The sequence below is a fragment of the Saccharomyces paradoxus genome, chromosome III (genome assembly GCF_002079055.1).
Source record: "Saccharomyces paradoxus chromosome III, complete sequence".
NCBI classification, from domain to species: Eukaryota; Fungi; Ascomycota; class Saccharomycetes; order Saccharomycetales; family Saccharomycetaceae; genus Saccharomyces; species Saccharomyces paradoxus.
In genome coordinates, this window is record NC_047489.1 from 250962 (window position 1) to 270185 (window position 19224).

Consider the following 19224-nt stretch of genomic DNA (forward strand, 5'->3'; position numbering starts at 1 on the left):
GATGCTTGAGATCATTATAATGATTACTTACCGAAGCCGGCCCTGACGACTGCTTCTCTTGCAGTGGAATTGATGTGTTTAAACCGGTCAGGTCCTATGTGGGCGCCACCGAACCAACGTGCCACCACAACGATGACGTTCCACACATCCATGATGGTGATGAGGTGGAGCATTCTGGAACCGGCGGCGGTTTCACCGTCGTCATCAGAATCTTGATATGTTGCTGCAGAGCCATCCTGCTTGATTCGCCACGCGCTCATGACGTGATTTGCCTTGCGCATCTTGGAGTCAGTCTTTAGCAAGTCTAGCATGGCAAACGCTTGTTCCTCGGAAGTAACGTGTGCTGCAAAGGCCATGAAAGTCGAACCTCTATCAGTAATGGGGTCCGACGCAGTCCAGCCCTCGAAGGGATCTGTGGGGATGTCACTTTGCTGGACGGGTTCCGTCTCCTCCTCTGGCTCGACATACAGGACACCGTCGAGTTCTGTGAGGAAGTCGAATAGACAAACAGACCCGCGGTGGAAAACAGAATCCATCACTTCCTGGAACAGATGCTGCAGGTACTTGGTGTCGTAGAGGTCGCGCTTAGCCAACGAAGTGCAGACACTAACGTCGATAACGTTAGGAGGCTCTTTAGACGGGTAGTGCGCCGGAAAGGAGATCTGCAGTGTCATATACTCGTGCTGCGGGACTTTAACAACGATGATACTTCCGTCTTCCTGCTTCTTGGAGAGAAGGTCCGGGTAGATGGCCTCGACGGCCTCCAGTTCTTCGACCAACTGTTCGTGATCGTCATCCATTGAGCCTTTCTTTCTTCCCTCTCTTTTTTTTTTCGTATATATATATATATATGTATGTATTTAAACTAGCGTATATGACTGTACAAGATGCAATTTTCTTAAGCGGTTTTTTCTTTTCAGTATTGCGAAAGAGAAAGCAACGATAGAGAACATGAGCAAATTCGAAAAGGTGAAAGAACAGGGAAATTCTCTGTTCAAACAGGGCCTGTATCGCGAGGCCGTGCACTGTTACGACCAACTAATTGCTGCGCAGCCGCAGAACCCGGTTGGATATAGCAACAAAGCCATGGCGTTGATCAAACTGTGTGAATATACACAGGCAATTCGAATGTGCCAGCAAGGACTGCGGTATGCCTCAACGGCAGAGCACGCGGCCATCAGATCCAAGTTGCAGTATCGTCTAGAGCTGTCACAAGCGGCGGTAGGGCCAGTGCAGATCCCTGTTTTTGAGGTTGATGAACTACCGGAGGGTTACGACCAATGCTAGGAAAATGGAAGATGTAACTTTTCCACCCTATTTCTGAGATTATATATATATATATATATATATATATATGTATTTACTCATGTATGTGTTCATGTATGTATTCACGTATGTCCTTATGCGTATATGATTAATATGGTAGTATCTTGTTTTGTTTTTTTTTATGTTTATCTTCACACTTGCATTTTTTACATAGCGAACAAAACAAAGAAACCACTCTAACCTGTAAGAGTATAAAATAAACAATTATAAAAAGCACAAGGTTGCACCAAGAAAAAACAACAGGCACGACGAGTTCAGTCATCGATATCAGAAACGTTACAATTGACCATACAAAAGTCTTTTGACGCTTATACTTTCCGCTTTATTACATGAAACTAAATATTTTTGGTACTTGTTATATATATTAATCTCCCAAACAATTTCCACTATATCTTTGTCTTTGCGCACTATACACTCCACTTGTTACAATCAATGCAGCATATCTTACATATTTTTACTTGTTCGTTATACAGATAAAATCGAGATCTGGTATCATCATGGCACAACAATAAGTAAAAAGCACGATCCACGATCTAAGAAAAATCAGTTATTACGAACCACGGCAAATTAGCCGCCGAAAGCCGATATTTTTGCCACCGAACACAGTTTTTCTTTTCCACGGAGCTCTTCGCGGTTTTTTTGTTTCGGATTTTTTTTACCGGCTCTTAGCGGAGCAGTTTAGTTATAAGGGGAGTTCCAGCGGCGGTAGACGCTGCGCTTTATAAGACAACTTGCAAGGGTCTTGTCTATTGTATAACTGGAAGTGTGATACGCTGATATTTGTTTTTCATTGTACTCTTAATACCCCAACCTAAAAACAAACAAACATAGTGACGCTAATGGTGCGTTTTGTTTCGATATTAAGTTTACTCGGCTGTGCGGCGACGCTTGTCATGGCTCATGATGACATGGACATGGATATGGATATGGATATGGATATGGATATGGATATGAGTATGACAACGTCCACATCCGTAGATGTCTCTCCCACGGCATCCATTGTACCTGTGCCACATGAGCCAAAACATTTGCACGGCCTTCCTATACTACAATCGCCCTCACTTACCCCCGCGGAGAGGTTGTACTGGGAAAATTACAACACTACAACCTACTTTACTACGCAAGCCGGAAATAGGGCTGCCCTTCGCTACCACATTATTACGCTGCTCTTGATTGCGTTTTTGCTCTACCCTGTGTCTCTGGCGCTAAGCGCCGCCCGTTCTAAGTGGCACTTACCCCTTCTGTTTTTCAATCTGTGCATCTGTATTTCTTCCGTTATGGCACTGTCGGTGTTCAAAAGCAGTTTCCCGGAGGACGACTGGTATGCGCATAATATCTATGGCACCACTTCTGGCCTTCTTCTCGTCTTTATGCTTGTTCACTTCTTCGCTGCGGTGCTTTCTGTCCCCGTCTCATCGGAATCGAAAAAGGAATACCGTCCGGTTGACTCTATCCCTTTAAATGATCTTGAGTCCACACCAGTCATGGTGAACAGTGCACGTGGCTCTCCAAGTCCTTCTTCCAACAGAGACACGTTGTTTTCCCTGTCTTCAGACACAACCACCACCACCGCCACCAATAATAACAAACGGGAGCATGTTGAAGGTGAAGAGGAGGGCGACAACACCTCTAATCACGACACTTTGCGCGACGAAGACTACGATGACGATGAAATCGCCTCCATTGAAGCCCCTCCTTTGTCTCCACAAGATATACCCGTTTTCCGAATCTTGTTCGCCAACTCAAAGTATCAGAAGCTTGCCGCGCACCTCTCGTACGCCGCTAATGTTGTCTTTCATCTGCTTTCCTACCCGTTATTCATGTACATCTTCGTAGACCTGATCATTGGCTTCGCTGTGGGTAACTTGCTCGGCAAGGGCATCCGCATCTTTAATCTCTTGGCCCACTGGATCAAAGGCGGCGTATTCTTTACTCTCGGCGTTGTCTCTTTAGCACGATACTGCGGTTTCGGAGCTAAGTACGGCTGGGCATGGAACAACATCAGCTTCACATCTCAACTCTCTCAAGAACGTTCCTCCAACCTCCTGTTCCGGTTTGCTCCCGCGGGCACTTTCACCATGGAGTCCATTGAATCCTTCCTCATCTTCTTTTACGGGTCTACCAACATCTTCTTGGAACACTTGGCAGGGAATGGCGGCGCATGGACCGCCAAGGATCTGCAGCACGTGTCGATTGCCTTCATGTTCATAGGAACTGGGCTGTGTGGGCTACTCACGGAGTACAAGCTAAACCACTGGCGATTCGAGCACGCCCGCAAACGGCCACAGGCTGATGTGGTTGCCGCCACGCCGGGATACTCTCCAAACCCCTTCCCCGCTTTCACCATATTTTGGACTGGGATTCTGATGTCCCAGCACGCACAGTCTTCACAATTCTCTACCACCATTCATACGCAGTGGGGGTACTTGCTGTCCTATGGGTCCTTCTTCCGTCTGCTAACGTTCTTGATTCTGTTTTTGGTGCCCAACACCAGCAGCGTCGCGTCCAAACCGTTCACGGAGTTGATCACGTCGTTCTGTCTGCTCTGTGGTGGCCTCGTATTTATGGAGTCCACCGACCAATCCATCGAAGCCATGGAATATAGGGGGTTCACTCCCATGTTCACTTTCAACCTCAGTGTTGGATTCGTTTCCTTGTTGATGGCTTGGGAGATGATTTTATTTATTTGGAAAGACAGGCTCATCAAAACCAGAAAAACCAGTCTTTAACCGCGCCAATGGCTTTTATTTTTATTCTTATTCCCTATCTTTTTTCTCTTTTTTTTTTTTTACTTTCCCCCATCTTTCAGTGAGGAGCATATATGCTTCACTTTTCCCTCACCCAATTTTCTAATTTTTAATTATTAATTATCCAGTATCTAGTAAATTCTGAATGCGCTATAAATTCCTCAAGGTTTATAAAATGAATAAAAAGATCCGTATAAAAAACAAAGATCTCTATTGGAGTTGAGTTCAATGACGATAATTGAGGATCCTGGTCTCGATAAAGTTAATTATATTATGTATAATGAATCTGCTGGAAATTCTCTCAGAGAATGTAAAAAATCCACAAAGGAAAACCGACTACTCTACATAATATTATAATAAGTTCTTCCTACATTTTTTTTACGTTTCTATTCATTATCTTGTTAAATTATATACTCTCTCATTCCGAAGTATTCAAAGAAACATGTATAAAACCAACCTCCTTAAAAGAGAACTTCAAATCGGAATGGCACTATGGCCGAGTGGTTAAGGCGAGAGACTCGAATGGAATAAAAAGTTCGGCTATCTCTTGGGCTCTGCCCGCGCTGGTTCAAATCCTGCTGGTGTCGTTTTCTTTTTTTTTTTTTTTATTGACAACATCGTTAATCAAAAAATTCTTACTCACTGAAACCAAAGACTTGGCGCATTCACAATCAATACTAGACTAATCACATCCGTTGTGACAAAATTTTTGAAGATGATACTGCGTTACCTCTTGAGCACACAGCATAGGACATTTGTCGTTCACAACGGAAAGTGAAATACTTGAAAAAAAAAAAAAAATTTTTTAGGGACTCATCATCAGTGTAATCAAGTCTACACTCATCAAGGACAGCAAAGATCGCCCCACAGAACGACAATGCCGCGTATAAAGACGAGAAGATCCAAGCCTGCACCTGACGGGTTCGAAAAAATCAAGCCAACCCTCACAGATTTCGAAATCCAACTCAGAGATGCGCAAAAAGACAAGTCGTCTAAGCTCGCAGCAAAGGCCACTGAACAGCTCTGGGAGATAATGCAACTTCACCACCAGCGCTCTAGATACATATATACTCTGTACTACAAGAGAAAGGCCATCTCTAAAGACCTTTACGACTGGTTGGTGAAGGAAAAGTACGCAGATAGATTACTTATTGCCAAATGGCGCAAAACCGGGTATGAAAAACTGTGCTGTTTACGCTGCATTCAAAAGAACGAAACTAACAACGGTAGCACTTGCATCTGCAGGGTGCCTCGCGCACAGTTGGAGGAAGAAGCACGCAAAAAGGACACGCAGGTTTCCTTCCATCAATGCGTCCACTGCGGCTGCCGTGGATGTGCAAGCACAGATTAATGACTATATGCACGTTGCAGTATTGTTCTGGCCATGTAATTGCCCCTGCTACCATTTAAAATGGCGTCGTCATCTCCTTCGTCAAAGACGACCTGTTACCCAGTTTGGTCAATGAAAACGCGAAAAAACAAAACAGACGCGAGAACGCGACGCGAAAAATAGATTTTTTTCTTTTTTTTTTTTTTCGGGATAAGGAGAACGCGTTAAAACCTATGGATGGAATAAGGATCTGAAACACTGACTAAAACGCGTCTTCATTTAAAACCAAAATTACTTCTTCTCCTCCCTTACGGTGCCCTTTGATCTTTCCCAAACTTTAAATATATGTTGCATGATTAATTGAAAATCACATAGAGTATATCTTAACACAGGTTCCGACGCTTTGTATCGTATTTTGTTCCCTTCCCCCTTTTTATTTTAGCTCCCTCTTTACTATTTGGGCTTCTTTTTATCGATTGAACCTAGCTCATATTTGAAGCAAGAAAAAAAAAGTCAACAAAAATCCCAATTTTTCAATGATGAATGAAGATATATCCATCGTTGCTGGCCAAAACAGTTTTTTAACCGAAAAGAGCACTATGTTATCGACCCAAGCCAAGAGAACACTAGAAGACGAAAAAGAAATGATTACTCCCCCGAGCTCAACTGTGAGAAAAACAATGAAGGAAGTAAATAAGAGACTATCACATCCTCTGTCACCGGATCATTCATCTCCAATTGCTCCATCCAAGGCCAAGCGCCAAAGATCGGACACATGCGCTCGGTCTAACGGTAACTTGACCTTAGAGGAGATCCTCCAATCTTTAGAAAGAAGAAGAATAAATGGCGAACTCGCCAAGAAACCTCCATATTCATACGCGACTTTGATATGCTTAGCTATCTTGCAATCTCAAGAGGGCAAACTAACGCTATCTCAGATATACCATTGGATTCACGTTCACTTTCCTTATTACAAGCAGAAAGACGCCAGTTGGCAAAATTCAATAAGACATAATTTATCATTAAATGATGCATTCGTCAAGACCGAAAAGTCCTGCGATGGTAAGGGTCATTTCTGGGAAGTCAGACCAGGCGCCGAGACAAAATTTTTCAAAGGTGAAAATCGTGGCTACGAATTTGTAAAGGACTCCTTACAAGACATTGGGAAGTATTTCGAAATAGATTCTACACTTGATGAGTTGGAACAAGTAGAGGGTGGAGAATGTAATGATGGCCTTGCTGACGACGACGAAGGAGAAGAAGCAGGAAAATTTCCCTCAATTGAAATCCAATTAAATTCATCTCCCATACTGAGAGTCTCCCAGTTACATCACATACCGCAATTGAAGACAGATAATAGTGTACTGAACCCTCAAGAAAACCTGGAATCGATGCGAAACATGATGGAACACGATGACAACAATATAGATTCCTTGGAACCTCCTTATGTGATGAGGAAATATCATACTTCCCTAGGTTTACCGTCGCTGGTGGAGACCAAAGATCATCATTTCCAGGCTGGTGCAAAAAACAATAATATCACTCAGGCAAATAGATTCAATACACTCCCCATAACCTGCTCAAAGTCTCCTCAAAATTTTAGAAAATATTTCACCTCATTCAATTCAAATTTTGAAGATTTATCTCCACTTCGAAGTAATGTAGGGGCTGGTTCTCTACTCGACCCACTTCCGTATTCCCCATTGAAGCTGTACGATCAGAAAAATCTTGCACTCATGTCGAAACCACAATCTCAGCAATCATATTCCAATTCTCAACTCCCACCTCTGCCTTCCTCTCATGGTTCGGACTTACTGAAAACACCAAAGATGAAGCATTCCGATGCCTTGGACAAGACTCCATCGCGGCTGATAAGCACACCTAAGGACGGTAACTCGATTTTGAGGAAATGGCAGACTCCTTCACATCTTTTTGAAGATTTGTATTGCTCTCCGCTATTTAGAGCTATAGAGACCCCGATCAGGTATATTACGACGCCGGGGGGCACTTTGGAAACTCAAATTTCACCAAGAAAATCTTCTGCACCCGATGTCCTAACAAGCGCAACGAATTCCAAATTTGCTTCAAGCGGTCTGTTTGGCGTGGATGTTTATTCTGTTTGGAAGCGCGCAACTGAAAAGAATTCCGATGGTGAAAAGACAGCAGATGGCAATCAAAAACATCACCCTTATCATAGTCACCCTTCCAACAATTGTGGTAATGAAAAGAATTGACTTTTTTCATTCTCATTTTCATTTCCCCCACTGGAAACTAATTATTCTTAATCTGACGGATTCATCGCAAACGGTTGGATGAGTCCCCTATATTGGGCTGGAGTTATCATATCACATAGCATTTTCTTTTTAATCTTATTGTATTGTCGGGTCAACTAACTTCTTTTCCTCCTCTTCTATTGTATATCATTCAATTGAGGCAGGAAAAAATTGTAATCATAACAAAAATGATACAAGTTTTTTTATTTTATTTTTATAGTTTACATATTATCTTCTTTTTAATCCTTACGGATTTTTAATAACAGCTTTCAGCTGAAGTTTTCGATCACCTCACTTTCGTTCTTGATCTATTTTTCAATTTTTACTTGCCCCGTTGCCTTGCATTTTTCAATAGAAAGTGAAAAACTAGTACCATTTGAGCTATGCCCCCATCACAAGAAAAACCATCCGCAAGATACCATCATAACTACTGAAAGAGGGCGACTTAATAGTCATGGATCACCAAATAACCACTGCAAGCGACTTCACAACTACTTCAATACCGAACCTGTACCAATTGGATACACTTTTAAGATGTCACATTTGTAAAGATTTTCTAAAAGTCCCCGTTTTGACACCTTGTGGTCATACATTTTGTTCCCTTTGTATTAGAACTCATTTAAATAATCAGCCAAATTGCCCTCTTTGCCTTTTTGAGTTCAGGGAGTCCTTGCTAAGAAGCGAATTCTTGGTCAATGAAATAATTCAAAGTTACACATCCATACGATCTTCCTTACTGAATGCACTAAAAATACGAAAGCCTATTCCTGTTCCCGGAAATGAGGAAGTACCAAATCCACAAGATTCTTCATTGATAGAGGTCATATCAGAGTCTGAAAATGACAGTCCAAACGCCGCTGATGATGATTTGCAAATTGTTGCAACAAGTGAAAGAAAACTCGCCAAAAGATCCATGACTGATATATTACCACTAAGTTCCAAACCATCTAAAAGGAATTTTACAATGTTCAGAAGCGAAAGAATCAAGAAAAAACCAAAGCCAAATGAGCAAATGGCCCAGTGCCCCATATGTCAACAATTCTATCCTCTTAAGGCCCTTGAAAAGACACATTTGGATGAATGCCTAACTTTGCAATCGTTGGGTGAAAAACCAAAAGTTCCTACTAACTTCCCTGTTGACTCAAAATCGCATGACAAAGACACATTTAAATTCAAAGTACAAACTCCAGAAGTGGATAAAAGTCCTAGTGATGAGACCTCACATGTGGATAAATATTTAAATTCAATGACAAGCGCAGAACACCAAAGATTACCAAAGATCAATTTTACGTCCATGACTCAATCCCAAATAAAACAGAAACTGTCATCGTTGGGGCTGTCAACTAACGGCACCAGACAAAACATGATTAAAAGATACAATCATTATGAGATGCTTTGGAACTCAAATTTTTGCGATTCTCTAGAACCTGTTGATGAAGCTGAATTAAAAAGACAGTTGTTAAGCTGGGATGTTTCACACAATAAAATGCCTCAAAATAACAACAACAAAGGTGGAATTTCTAAATTAATGATGATGAAAAGTAATGGAAGATCCTCTTCATACAGGAAATTACTCGAAAATTTTAAAAACGATAAATTTAATAGAAAAGGATGGATTGTTATGTTTCAAAAAGATTTCACTAGACTTATCAGAGAAGCAAAACTGAAAATAAAAAAAGGCTCATCGGACGATTCAAGTTCACCAATGCGGACTGATGGTGAAAATGGTGTTGCACAAGTTCAAAGTGTCCAGGGAATTAGGGATCAGCAAATGGAGGGGAACCAGGAAACTGTCATTAACGAAGATAAATTGGTTAATGAAGGAAATTTGCCTAACGAAGATTTAACAGATGCCGACTTATCAAGAGAATTAATGGATTTGAATGAAGAGAGTAAAGACCCCCCCGGTAACGATTAAGATGTCTATGTATAATCTGGCCTGCTTTTCGGATAGTGCACATTTGTTAATAGATAGTTTATTTGAAAATGGGCAAAATAAACATGCATAAGAGATGCCATAGAGATATGTGCACAAAACTATGTAATCATATTTAACATTAATATATATTTAAATTCGTTATTCACAATTCATCATGAAGGTTAGCGTAATTCACTGTTTCCGCTGCTGAGCTATCGTCGTTGACAATGTTTGCATTCGAATTGTTATTCAAAGGTGTTGCAACTGTTTGTGAAGGAGTCACTTCACCAGGCAAAGTGGTGATTTCTAAGTTAAGTGTTGAAACAACTTCACTAGATGGAGAGGTGTCATGGGTGACTTCTTCATAATCAGATGTATGCGTTTCCGTTGCAAGTACCTGGGAGACAAGAGTGCTTACATTTTCGTCGATGTTGCGCTGTGCGCCAGATGTTTCTGATGAGTCTTTTGATGTCTTTACCTCTATCACAATTTCTTTCTGTACGAAGCCTGATGTATTAACTGAACTAGCAGGTATTTCGTGCGGACCGCTAACAAACGATGGCACTGATATGGTTACGTCAGGCATCGGTTGAGCCACTGTGCTCGATGCAATTTCTATGGATAAGGATTCCTTGCCTATGTCAGACAGCGTGCCAATTGAACCATCATTGCTACTAAAGCTTATAGATGCTAATGAAGTTTCTTCGATATTTGTGAAGTCTGATGGGGAAGGCTTACCGACATTTGCCCCAGATGATTGTACAACATCAGTAAAGACGCCGATATGATCCGAATTGTCAGTAGAAATGGCAGTTTCGCTTCTGGCGGGCTCTGTTTTTGTTTTCGGGAATAAGCTGGTTGCGCTCTCCACAATAACTGAAGAGCCAGGTTTAGAGATGGAATGGCATTTAGAAAAAGTGGAAGCAGGGGCCGAAGAGATTGGTCCAGAGGCAAAAGGGGAAGAAGATACAGTAGGTATTTCCATTGATTGAAGGCTAGAGGTTATGGGTAAATCAGAATATGTGTCCTGATGGGAGAGAATAGAGTCATGGGATGCTGATATTGACAAGACTTCTTCATTTGGGATCAAATTAGGCGCAACTGAGTCAATTTCCGATGCCCTAGAAGTAGGATGAGTAGGTGTTTCGACCATGCCCTCTAATTCTGATGCTATGGGATCGATTTCAGTCACGGGCCGAGAAACCATAGTGTTTGTAGGCGTCAACGACATTAAAGAAGATGTACTGATATATTGTTCAGCTGCTATTTCGGAACTAGATGCAGAAATATCCCTATACTCAATTTTTGTGATGACTTCAGTAATTATTTTTGTCTTATAGATTTCTCTTGTATGAGCGATTTCTGAGCTGTCCAGAAAAGATACATTGGATGGATCGTTGATCGGGGATGTACCTGTGACGGTAATTGAAGTCGTAGTGCTAGTGGATAATGCTATAGTAGTGCTAGTTGATGTTGACGACAATGAAGAAAATGATGAAGATGAAAATGGAGATGGAGATGAAGACGAAGACGAAGACGAAGATGGAGATGGAGATGGAGATGGAGATGGAGATGGAGATGGAGATGGAGATGGAGATGGAGATGGAGATGGAGATGGAGATGGAGATGGAGATGGAGATGGCATGTGTGATAATGAATGTGAAGGCGATGACGAAGGTGATTCACTGCTGAAGATTTCCGACAGGCTATCTCTATCCGTTGTTGGCCCGGGATGTTCTGTAACATACTTCGAAGAGAACGATCTGGGCTCTATAGACTCTGCATTCGATTGCATGAAGCGTTTTTCGACAATATTTGATTCTGTGGAAGAAACTAGCGGTTTAGTAACTTCAGAAGTGGATAAAGACAAAATTGACTCATTACTGGTACTTTCTTCAGAAGAGGAAGAAGAGGTGGGCCGTTCATTTGCAACAAATTCTGAAATTTTGGAAGAAGAAGACGATGATGAAAAAGGAAAAACCGATGTTGGATCATCTGTCGAGGTGAATTGTGCAACAGATGACCATGATATCCAAACAGAGCTTTGTTCATCTTCTGTGATTGTTTTCATAGTACTAGTGTCAAATGTGGAGAATTCAGTGTTTATATCTCTAGTCAAATCTTTAGCGCTGATAATATCTGCACTTTCGGTAATTCCTCTGTAATCATCGTTAATAGTGAAATAAGAAGATGATCCTTGGTCTACGGCAGTGTCTTCCTTGAACTTGGACTTGTATATATCATGGGCATGTTCGTAAATAAAGCCGTGCACGTTAAATTTGTAGCCCAGTTGGATAGCGCTAGCCAAAACCACTAACAAAACAAAATTCAAGAAAAATTTCCAAATCTTTCGTAAAATTGACGACGATGCACTAGAGAGCTTTACCACATTGACCGTGTTCCCCATAGAAGTGCTTGCCAAATACCTAGAATCTGGAGAGAAAGTAACTCTTGTTATAGTGGACTCATGTACTCTTGGCACTAGCTGAATAAGCTTTAGCTTTTCAACACTGATAATGGCAATCGAGTTATCGTTAGACGATAACCCCACAAACTTCTTATTTGGAGAGACATCCATCGATGTTATTCCATTCAAATCGAACATGAAGGATGCAGTTTTTAAGATTTTAACACCCTTAGAACTTACACCTAATTTCAACAAAGAAACTCCGTCAGAATTTGTTAATGATGCGGCTACCAGTAGCGTGTTATCATTGAGAAATCTGATGTTGGAAAGAACAAGATTTTTATCAAAATCTGTTTTCCTTGCTACAAACTTCCCGTCCCTGACAGATGCTACTTCCAAAGAATTAGAAGTGATATATGACAGTAGAATACCGTTGGGGGCAAAGTGTAAATCATTAACTTCCCTACCTGTTTCAATTTCGTAATTTTCGGTCAAGTTCCTCGGGTCAATGATTCTGATCACGGTGGGCACTTCAGAGGACGCAATTGCTGCCACTGTTGCCCTTTGATTAACGTAAATAAACTTGGTGAAAACAGATGGGTCCGTAGTTCTATTGAAGTCAATACTGGCCACGAATTTCAGATGTTCTTGTTCAAACACAAACTTTCTTAGATGATGATTGACGTTTTCCATGGAAGGATTATTAAATAATTCGTTGCAGCCAACTAAAATCAGATTATTGTTACAATCTAATGAAGTTGGCGCGTCATCAATCGAATCTAAAGTGATCTCACGGAACCTTCTAATGCGCTTCTTTTTCTGGAAGTTCACCCTCAAAGCCGTAATTTTGTTCGGAAAAGAGGAATTGAACTGGCCTCCACCACCAGCTACCAGTAAGGTGCTTTCATTGATAAATTTAGCACCGTATATCGGGTATCCGACATCATAATTTGCAGAGTTGCCACTCATTATAATGCTAGGTCTTCTAAGTTTAAAGGAATGGAAAAAAAAAGGAAAAGAAGCACGGGTGGCAGGAAATTGCGATGCTTGTTGACAAACAGCCTTCGTCGATAGAACCAAAGCTATAAGCGTAGGTTACTTGAAGTTTTTACAATTGTCATTTGTATTGTATAATTCTCGAGATATCGATGAAAATTGCTACAACCAAGAAAAAAAGGACAGGAGGGTTAAAATGATAATAAAATAGGGTACATATTAGTGCGCCCAGGATATGCTAGGTCTGCAAATTATTAAGTAAGGGCTAAATGTTATATAACTCATTACGAATAAACTGGACATCGTTCAAAAATTATCAAGGTGATTTAAACGCAAATACATAAGCTAGGCCACGCATTAATATGTTCGTGAACAATGTACAGCAGATAGGTCAGGCTCATTAATTTCAGTCTTGATGGGGTCTTTTTAAGAAATTTTTTTTTTCTCAATAGCTTTAGCTTTTGCTCGCTTTTATCAATCACAGATACAATTTTTAAGGCGTAACATCAAAAAATAAATAATCATAGGACAAGAGGGAAAGCACTCCAGCTTAATGCAATATCTTTACCGCATTATTACTCCTCGCTGAAAACAGCCGTTTCCGGTATGAAGTGACTGTGAATTGCCGGATTCTGCAGCTTAATTGCCGTTACCCGCAACAATAGTTCAACAGTACATAATAAGAGTCTGTAGATATATATAAACTTTCTCTATCATATAAAAAAAAAATTAACCCTTCTTTTCATCATTAAAAGGGCTTTTGGGACACTAGAGTCAGTGTCAACCATTTAAATAATTTTAGGAAGGGGTACTACTGCTAAGAAAATCGTTATCGTAATCGAGAACTGATCAAGGAACTATATTCAAGGAAAACAAGGGAAATATTCTATTGAATGTTGCATAAACGCCCTTCAAGAAAGAGATCTGCTTCTACTTTGCATCCAGGATGCATGCTATTAATCGTCGTACTTTGCCTTATTGTTTACTATTTTGCTGTGCCAAGTTATTTATTGGTTGGCAAGAGATCATCCAGGGGCGCCCTGGATCAAAAATCTGAAAGCACATTTAAGCTTAAGTCTATCTACAGACATGGCGTCGGAGCAAACCATCGCCTGCAACAGAGGCTGGAGGTGACTCCGGAAGTAATTTCTGCTGCTGGAACACTGTACCAAGAAATCGCAGCTCAAATACAAGATAACGAAGACCAGGAACCCCTATGGACTAACAATGCCGAATATGCTACCAATAACCCATTTGCCTTTGAATTTCAGCTGCGAGGGGTGCCGCTAATGATGAAACGGATGAAGCAAAGAGATCCTGATTTCATAGAGTCGTATATATACGGAGAAACATACATGACAGAGGACGAAGAACACGCCATGTGGATAGATGATGATATTGTGGCACCCAATGTCACAGATAGAGATACTGTAGTTTCATTAGCACTGATGTCGTCTAATGCTTATGTAAGAATACCACAAACGGGGGACTGGCGTAATGTCACGGAACCATGGAATGAAACGGAACCGGAAGATTTTGGCTGGGACGGTGACGGTATACGTGGCCACGTATTCTACAATGAACTGGAGAACATCGTGGTGCTTTCGATAAAGGGAACTAGCGCGCAGGGTTTGCCAGGGTCTGGCGAAGATGAAACAACGGGAAACGATAAGATCAACGACAATTTGCTATTTTCCTGTTGTTGTGCAAGAGTAAGCTATCTGTGGACAACCGTGTGCGATTGCTATGTGAAGTCGTATACATGCGATGAGTCTTGCTTAGAAAAGGAGCTGAGACGTAAGGATAGATTCTATTCTGCTATCGTTGACATATACAAAGGCGTCCTGAAAGAATACCCTGATGCAGCCATGTGGGTCACAGGTCACTCACTGGGGGGCGCATTGGCTAGTTTACTGGGACGCACTTTTGGATTGCCTGCGGTCGCATTCGAGTCTCCTGGAGAGCTACTAGCTTCAAAAAGATTACACCTGCCATTCCCACCAGGGCTACCCTCATACATGGAGGGTATTTGGCATTTCGGTCACAACGCAGACCCGATCTTCATGGGTACATGTAACGGAGCTAGTTCAAGTTGCTCACTAGTAGGCTACGCTATGGAAACCGCGTGCCACACCGGTAGAGTATGTGTCTACGATGTGGTCAACGACAAGGGATGGAGTGTCAACATGTTTAACCACAGGATCCACAAAGTCATTGACGAAGTTCTTCTTGGATACGACCAGGCTGCCAAGTGTGTAGAACCGGAGCCCTGCGTGGATTGCTACAACTGGAACTTTATTCCAAGCAGAAACTGGGAATCCTCATCGAGGCTCATCACCAAGACTAAAAGCCAGGCTGCACCCACTAGAACAACTCGCACCACTACTACCACATCATCATCTACCTGCGTAGGCCGCAATTGGCTTGGCTTTTGCACCAAATACGAGTTGTAAGACCCATACATGTTTTACGACCCTAGTGTTGTTTTTAGGGCCCGTGCGCCCTTTTTTTTTTCCATTGTTTGATAAATAATGTACCAATTTGAAAACTCAAAGGTTCAGCTAAACGACTCAAGGAAGATATATTAATACAACATTAAAGTGAAAGGCGTCTGCCAGGTGCAACCAATAAGTCACATATTTTCTGCTTCAACTGCTATCTAGCAAACGCACACACCCATAAATAGGGAGACCGAAGAAAACAGATAGATTTTCGAATAAGTTCAGCGACAACATGTGGTTGAAATCATTGCTGCTCTGCTTGTACTCTTTAGTACTTTATCAAGTCCATGCTGCACCTGCATCAGAGAAGAAGCTTACCTCGAAGGATGTGGATTTACAGAAGAAGTATGAGCCCAGCCCCCCTGTCACACACCGTGGATCAATCACTATTGAGTACTTTGATCCCGTTTCCCAGTCGATGAAAGAGGCGGACCTGACGTTCGAGTTGTACGGTACTGTCGTTCCCAAGACTGTGAACAACTTTGCTATGCTGGCTCATGGTGTTAAGGCTGTTGTCGAAGGGAAAGATCCCAATGATATCCATACTTACTCATATCGTAAGACCAAAATCAACAAGGTTTTTCCTAACAAGTATATCCAGGGTGGCGTGGTTGCCCCAGACGTGGGTCCCTTCACCGTTTACGGGCCCAAGTTTGACGATGAGAACTTTTACTTAAAGCATGACAGGCCTGGTAGGCTCGCAATGGCCTATTTTGGCCCTGATTCTAACACTTCGGAATTCATCATCACCACTAAAGTCGATGGCAATGAGGAACTGGATGGCAAAAGTGTCGTGTTTGGTCAAATAACTTCTGGTCTAGATGAATTAATGGATGTTATCCAATACACAGAAACTGACGAGTATGGAAAACCCCAGCATGAATTGCGGTTCCTGTATTTCGTTTTAGAAATCTTAAAAATCAGTAACATCCTAGACTTGCACGCTACATACACAGAGAAGAATGGTAAATTTAGAAACGGTGATACATCTGTAGGTTCCACTTTGAAAGATATTTTCCCTAAAGATAAAGGTTACACCACCTCAACCAGTGCCTTTACTAAAACTACAGCCTTCGATTTAAACCACCCAGTTTCCAGAGCCTTGATGTGCTTAACTGTTCTTGCCTTCTGTTTCATTGCTTACAGGTGCATGCACGAAAAGCCTCGTACGGTCTCATTAAGGCGCAAGTAAGCAACTTCTTTTTGATGGGCTTGACGTTCACATGGCTATGAATTTTACTTAAGATATATACATGACAGTTATTTTTTTTATACATTAGTGATACCTAAAATTTCTTGGTTAATACCCTTTTGACTGCTTCTACAGCATTACCTTTAATAATGATTTTTTTCGATTGCATCACCACCGACCATGATTCCTTGGGTATGAAAGGCAGTTGGTCCTGCAAGTCATTTCTTAATTGAATTATATCTCCTTCAATTTTTCTGATCTCCGTAATAATCTTGTTACCACCATTTTTATAAGCGGAATACACCGGTAGATTTCCGGTCCTGCTTCTTTCCACGTAATAGGTCTTTTTACCGAAATTGTTGTTTCCTATGAGTTCATCCATTTTCACGTCTTCCAATCTTGGAAAAATTGGCGCCTCAGGAGCTTTATTTGAATTAGTGGACACCAATCTTAACGTCTGGTATATCGAAGCAGTAGCAGACCCTGGAAAGCACTTCCCTCTAGCAAAACATTTAGTAGCACACGACCTGATCATAGTTTTACTCACACGCCCACCTCAAAATAAGTTGCTTTAGGCAAACGGCCCCTTCTTTGAAAAGATTCTCTTTCTTGCTGGTCCTGTATAGTTATAGTACTTATCATTTTAAATTCATATCGAATCCTTCGTACGCGATGACGATTATAGAATCACCTTGCGATCTTTTCACACTTTTGGTATTCAAAAAGAAAAATGCAATTCTATATCACAGTTACATAATATTTATATGTGTATGTATGTTAATCGTCTTTGCACATAGCTCAATGTGTCCACAATCTTACCATCTTGTCCTTCCCACCACTGCACACTCTTTTACCATCGACACTCCAGTCAACAGTGTAAACTTCGTCTTTATGACCAGGAAGGTCAACAGAAAGCTTTCTTGTTCTTACATCCCACACTTTCAAAGTAGTATCCTTGGAACATGACACCAATAGTCGGCAGTCCGATGACCACGCAACCTGGTATACACTGGCTACATGCCCTCTAAATGTGGAGATAAATTTACCATCTCTACCGTCCCATAGTTTGATAGAGTTATCAAAAGATGCTGAGACAATATACCTACCATCAGGGCTGAACGCCACATGATTGACTAATTTTTGGTGACCAGTCATTCTTGCTATAGGCTTAGTAGATTTTAGTGGGTTCCATAAAAACATAGTAAAATCATCGCTTGCAGTAACCATTATTTCTTCTGAGTTTCCATTCTTTTTACAGATTTTTTCATAATTTTCTAATGCCTTTTTTTGGGCTTCTTCTGGTGTAGATGGCTTCTTACCTGTATGATCGAAAGCACCTACGCGTAATGCGTAATCTGTAGATAAAGATAAGTGATTAACCCAGTGCGCATGTGACTTCAAAATGTTAATACATCTACCCTGAGAATTCATGTCCCATACACGTACGGTTCTATCATGAGACCCGCTGTACAACAGACCTTGTCCACCCCATTTGACGCAAGACACTGAATTTGTGTGACCACTTAACGTATACTGGCAAACTCTGCTCACACTGTCCCAAATCTTAATAGTACCGTCTTTAGAAGAAGAAGCCAATCTTGGTTTGGAGCCCGGCTTCACAAGATGTATAGGTTCCCAACTTAGAGAAGTGATCCATTTAGAATGACCTCTGAGAGCATCACCTAGACACTCACCAGTTTTTGGGTCCCATAATCTTATGGTATTATCCATAGAACCCGTGGCAACCACTTCACCATCGGGGGACCAAGAGACACAAAGAACCCAGTTGTAATGGCCCTTTAGAGTATGCATCGGCGTTTGGGTGTCACAGTCCCAAATCCTTGCGGTGTTATCACCTGCACCAGTTACCATCCTGGAACTTGTGTGCGGAGCAAAGGCAGAACACAAAATTGTGGAACCATGACCTGCAATGGCTGATGAACTTCTAGTCACCGGCTTAACTTTGAAAACTGCTCTTGGAGTGTATAATAGCGTGATCTGATCCTCTGTACTGTTATACCCTGGTTTTATTAATGAGGAATATAGGTTATCCGTTATATCAATTGTCTTCACAGGGTCATTGGCCTTCTTACCTTGAATGGTACAACTGAATGTATATGGCACTGGATCACCTGAGGTACCATTCAATTGATTTAACAGTTCTTCTAATTGTTTCTCGGAGATAGCACCGGGAACTCTTAGGGCACCACCTACATTGTCACCTGTATCTAAAGCCTGGAACTTGATCGAAACATTGGGTAAATCTTTCGGGATAATAGCTACTTCTCTAGGAAGTTGAGCTTCTTTCTTTTGCTTCTTAGAAGGTGGAGGAATCAGGGTAGACATCTATCTGTTATGCTTGTATGTTTTTATCGAGGTTGCAAGTAGAAATATCTTGTGATTTATATCTTCTGGAGTTACTCTTTTCGAAGCTCATCGCATATTTTTTTTTTCCATTTTAAAATTTTTCACTATTTTCTCGGGTAACGGCCCTGAATAGAACCTTGCCTTCATTATCATTATTGAATTACATT

The 19224-nt window shown here is 41.3% G+C and overlaps 11 protein-coding genes and 1 non-coding gene across 12 annotated transcripts; 8 read left to right on the top strand and 4 right to left on the bottom strand.

Moving 5' to 3' along the window:
* Positions 1-23: 23 nt before the first annotated feature.
* YIH1 (Yih1p) lies at positions 24-800 on the bottom strand (the record flags this gene model as incomplete). Its single annotated transcript, XM_033909104.1, has 1 exon — positions 24-800. The coding sequence occupies one exon, from the start codon at positions 798-800 to the stop codon at positions 24-26; it is 777 nt and encodes a 258-aa protein (XP_033764995.1).
* Positions 801-951: 151 nt separating this feature from the next.
* Positions 952-1287, top strand: TAH1 (Tah1p; the record flags this gene model as incomplete). The annotated part of the gene is made up of 1 exon (XM_033909105.1): positions 952-1287. One exon carries the CDS (start codon positions 952-954, stop codon positions 1285-1287), a length of 336 nt encoding a protein of 111 aa, XP_033764996.1.
* An 878-nt stretch (positions 1288-2165) lies between these two features.
* Positions 2166-4055, top strand: TVS1 (Tvs1p; the record flags this gene model as incomplete). The annotated part of the gene is made up of 1 exon (XM_033909106.1): positions 2166-4055. The coding sequence occupies one exon, from the start codon at positions 2166-2168 to the stop codon at positions 4053-4055; it is 1890 nt and encodes a 629-aa protein (XP_033764997.1).
* A 504-nt stretch (positions 4056-4559) lies between these two features.
* Positions 4560-4660, top strand: SPAR_Ctrna9S. Its single transcript has one exon. It is a non-coding gene; the product is annotated as a tRNA-Ser (tRNA).
* A 290-nt stretch (positions 4661-4950) lies between these two features.
* BUD31 (U2 snRNP complex subunit BUD31) lies at positions 4951-5424 on the top strand (the record flags this gene model as incomplete). The annotated part of the gene is made up of 1 exon (XM_033909107.1): positions 4951-5424. The coding sequence occupies one exon, from the start codon at positions 4951-4953 to the stop codon at positions 5422-5424; it is 474 nt and encodes a 157-aa protein (XP_033764998.1).
* Positions 5425-5939: 515 nt separating this feature from the next.
* On the top strand, positions 5940-7637 carry HCM1 (Hcm1p; the record flags this gene model as incomplete). Its single annotated transcript, XM_033909108.1, has 1 exon — positions 5940-7637. The coding sequence occupies one exon, from the start codon at positions 5940-5942 to the stop codon at positions 7635-7637; it is 1698 nt and encodes a 565-aa protein (XP_033764999.1).
* A 493-nt stretch (positions 7638-8130) lies between these two features.
* Positions 8131-9594, top strand: RAD18 (E3 ubiquitin-protein ligase RAD18; the record flags this gene model as incomplete). Its single annotated transcript, XM_033909109.1, has 1 exon — positions 8131-9594. The coding sequence occupies one exon, from the start codon at positions 8131-8133 to the stop codon at positions 9592-9594; it is 1464 nt and encodes a 487-aa protein (XP_033765000.1).
* Positions 9595-9757: 163 nt separating this feature from the next.
* SED4 (GTPase-activating protein SED4) lies at positions 9758-12970 on the bottom strand (the record flags this gene model as incomplete). The annotated part of the gene is made up of 1 exon (XM_033909110.1): positions 9758-12970. One exon carries the CDS (start codon positions 12968-12970, stop codon positions 9758-9760), a length of 3213 nt encoding a protein of 1070 aa, XP_033765001.1.
* A 920-nt stretch (positions 12971-13890) lies between these two features.
* Positions 13891-15450, top strand: ATG15 (triglyceride lipase ATG15; the record flags this gene model as incomplete). Its single annotated transcript, XM_033909111.1, has 1 exon — positions 13891-15450. One exon carries the CDS (start codon positions 13891-13893, stop codon positions 15448-15450), a length of 1560 nt encoding a protein of 519 aa, XP_033765002.1.
* Positions 15451-15730: 280 nt separating this feature from the next.
* On the top strand, positions 15731-16690 carry CPR4 (peptidylprolyl isomerase family protein CPR4; the record flags this gene model as incomplete). Its single annotated transcript, XM_033909112.1, has 1 exon — positions 15731-16690. One exon carries the CDS (start codon positions 15731-15733, stop codon positions 16688-16690), a length of 960 nt encoding a protein of 319 aa, XP_033765003.1.
* Positions 16691-16784: 94 nt separating this feature from the next.
* IMG2 (mitochondrial 54S ribosomal protein mL49) lies at positions 16785-17225 on the bottom strand (the record flags this gene model as incomplete). Its single annotated transcript, XM_033909113.1, has 1 exon — positions 16785-17225. One exon carries the CDS (start codon positions 17223-17225, stop codon positions 16785-16787), a length of 441 nt encoding a protein of 146 aa, XP_033765004.1.
* Positions 17226-17488: 263 nt separating this feature from the next.
* Positions 17489-19036, bottom strand: RSA4 (Rsa4p; the record flags this gene model as incomplete). The annotated part of the gene is made up of 1 exon (XM_033909114.1): positions 17489-19036. The coding sequence occupies one exon, from the start codon at positions 19034-19036 to the stop codon at positions 17489-17491; it is 1548 nt and encodes a 515-aa protein (XP_033765005.1).
* Positions 19037-19224: the final 188 nt, after the last annotated feature.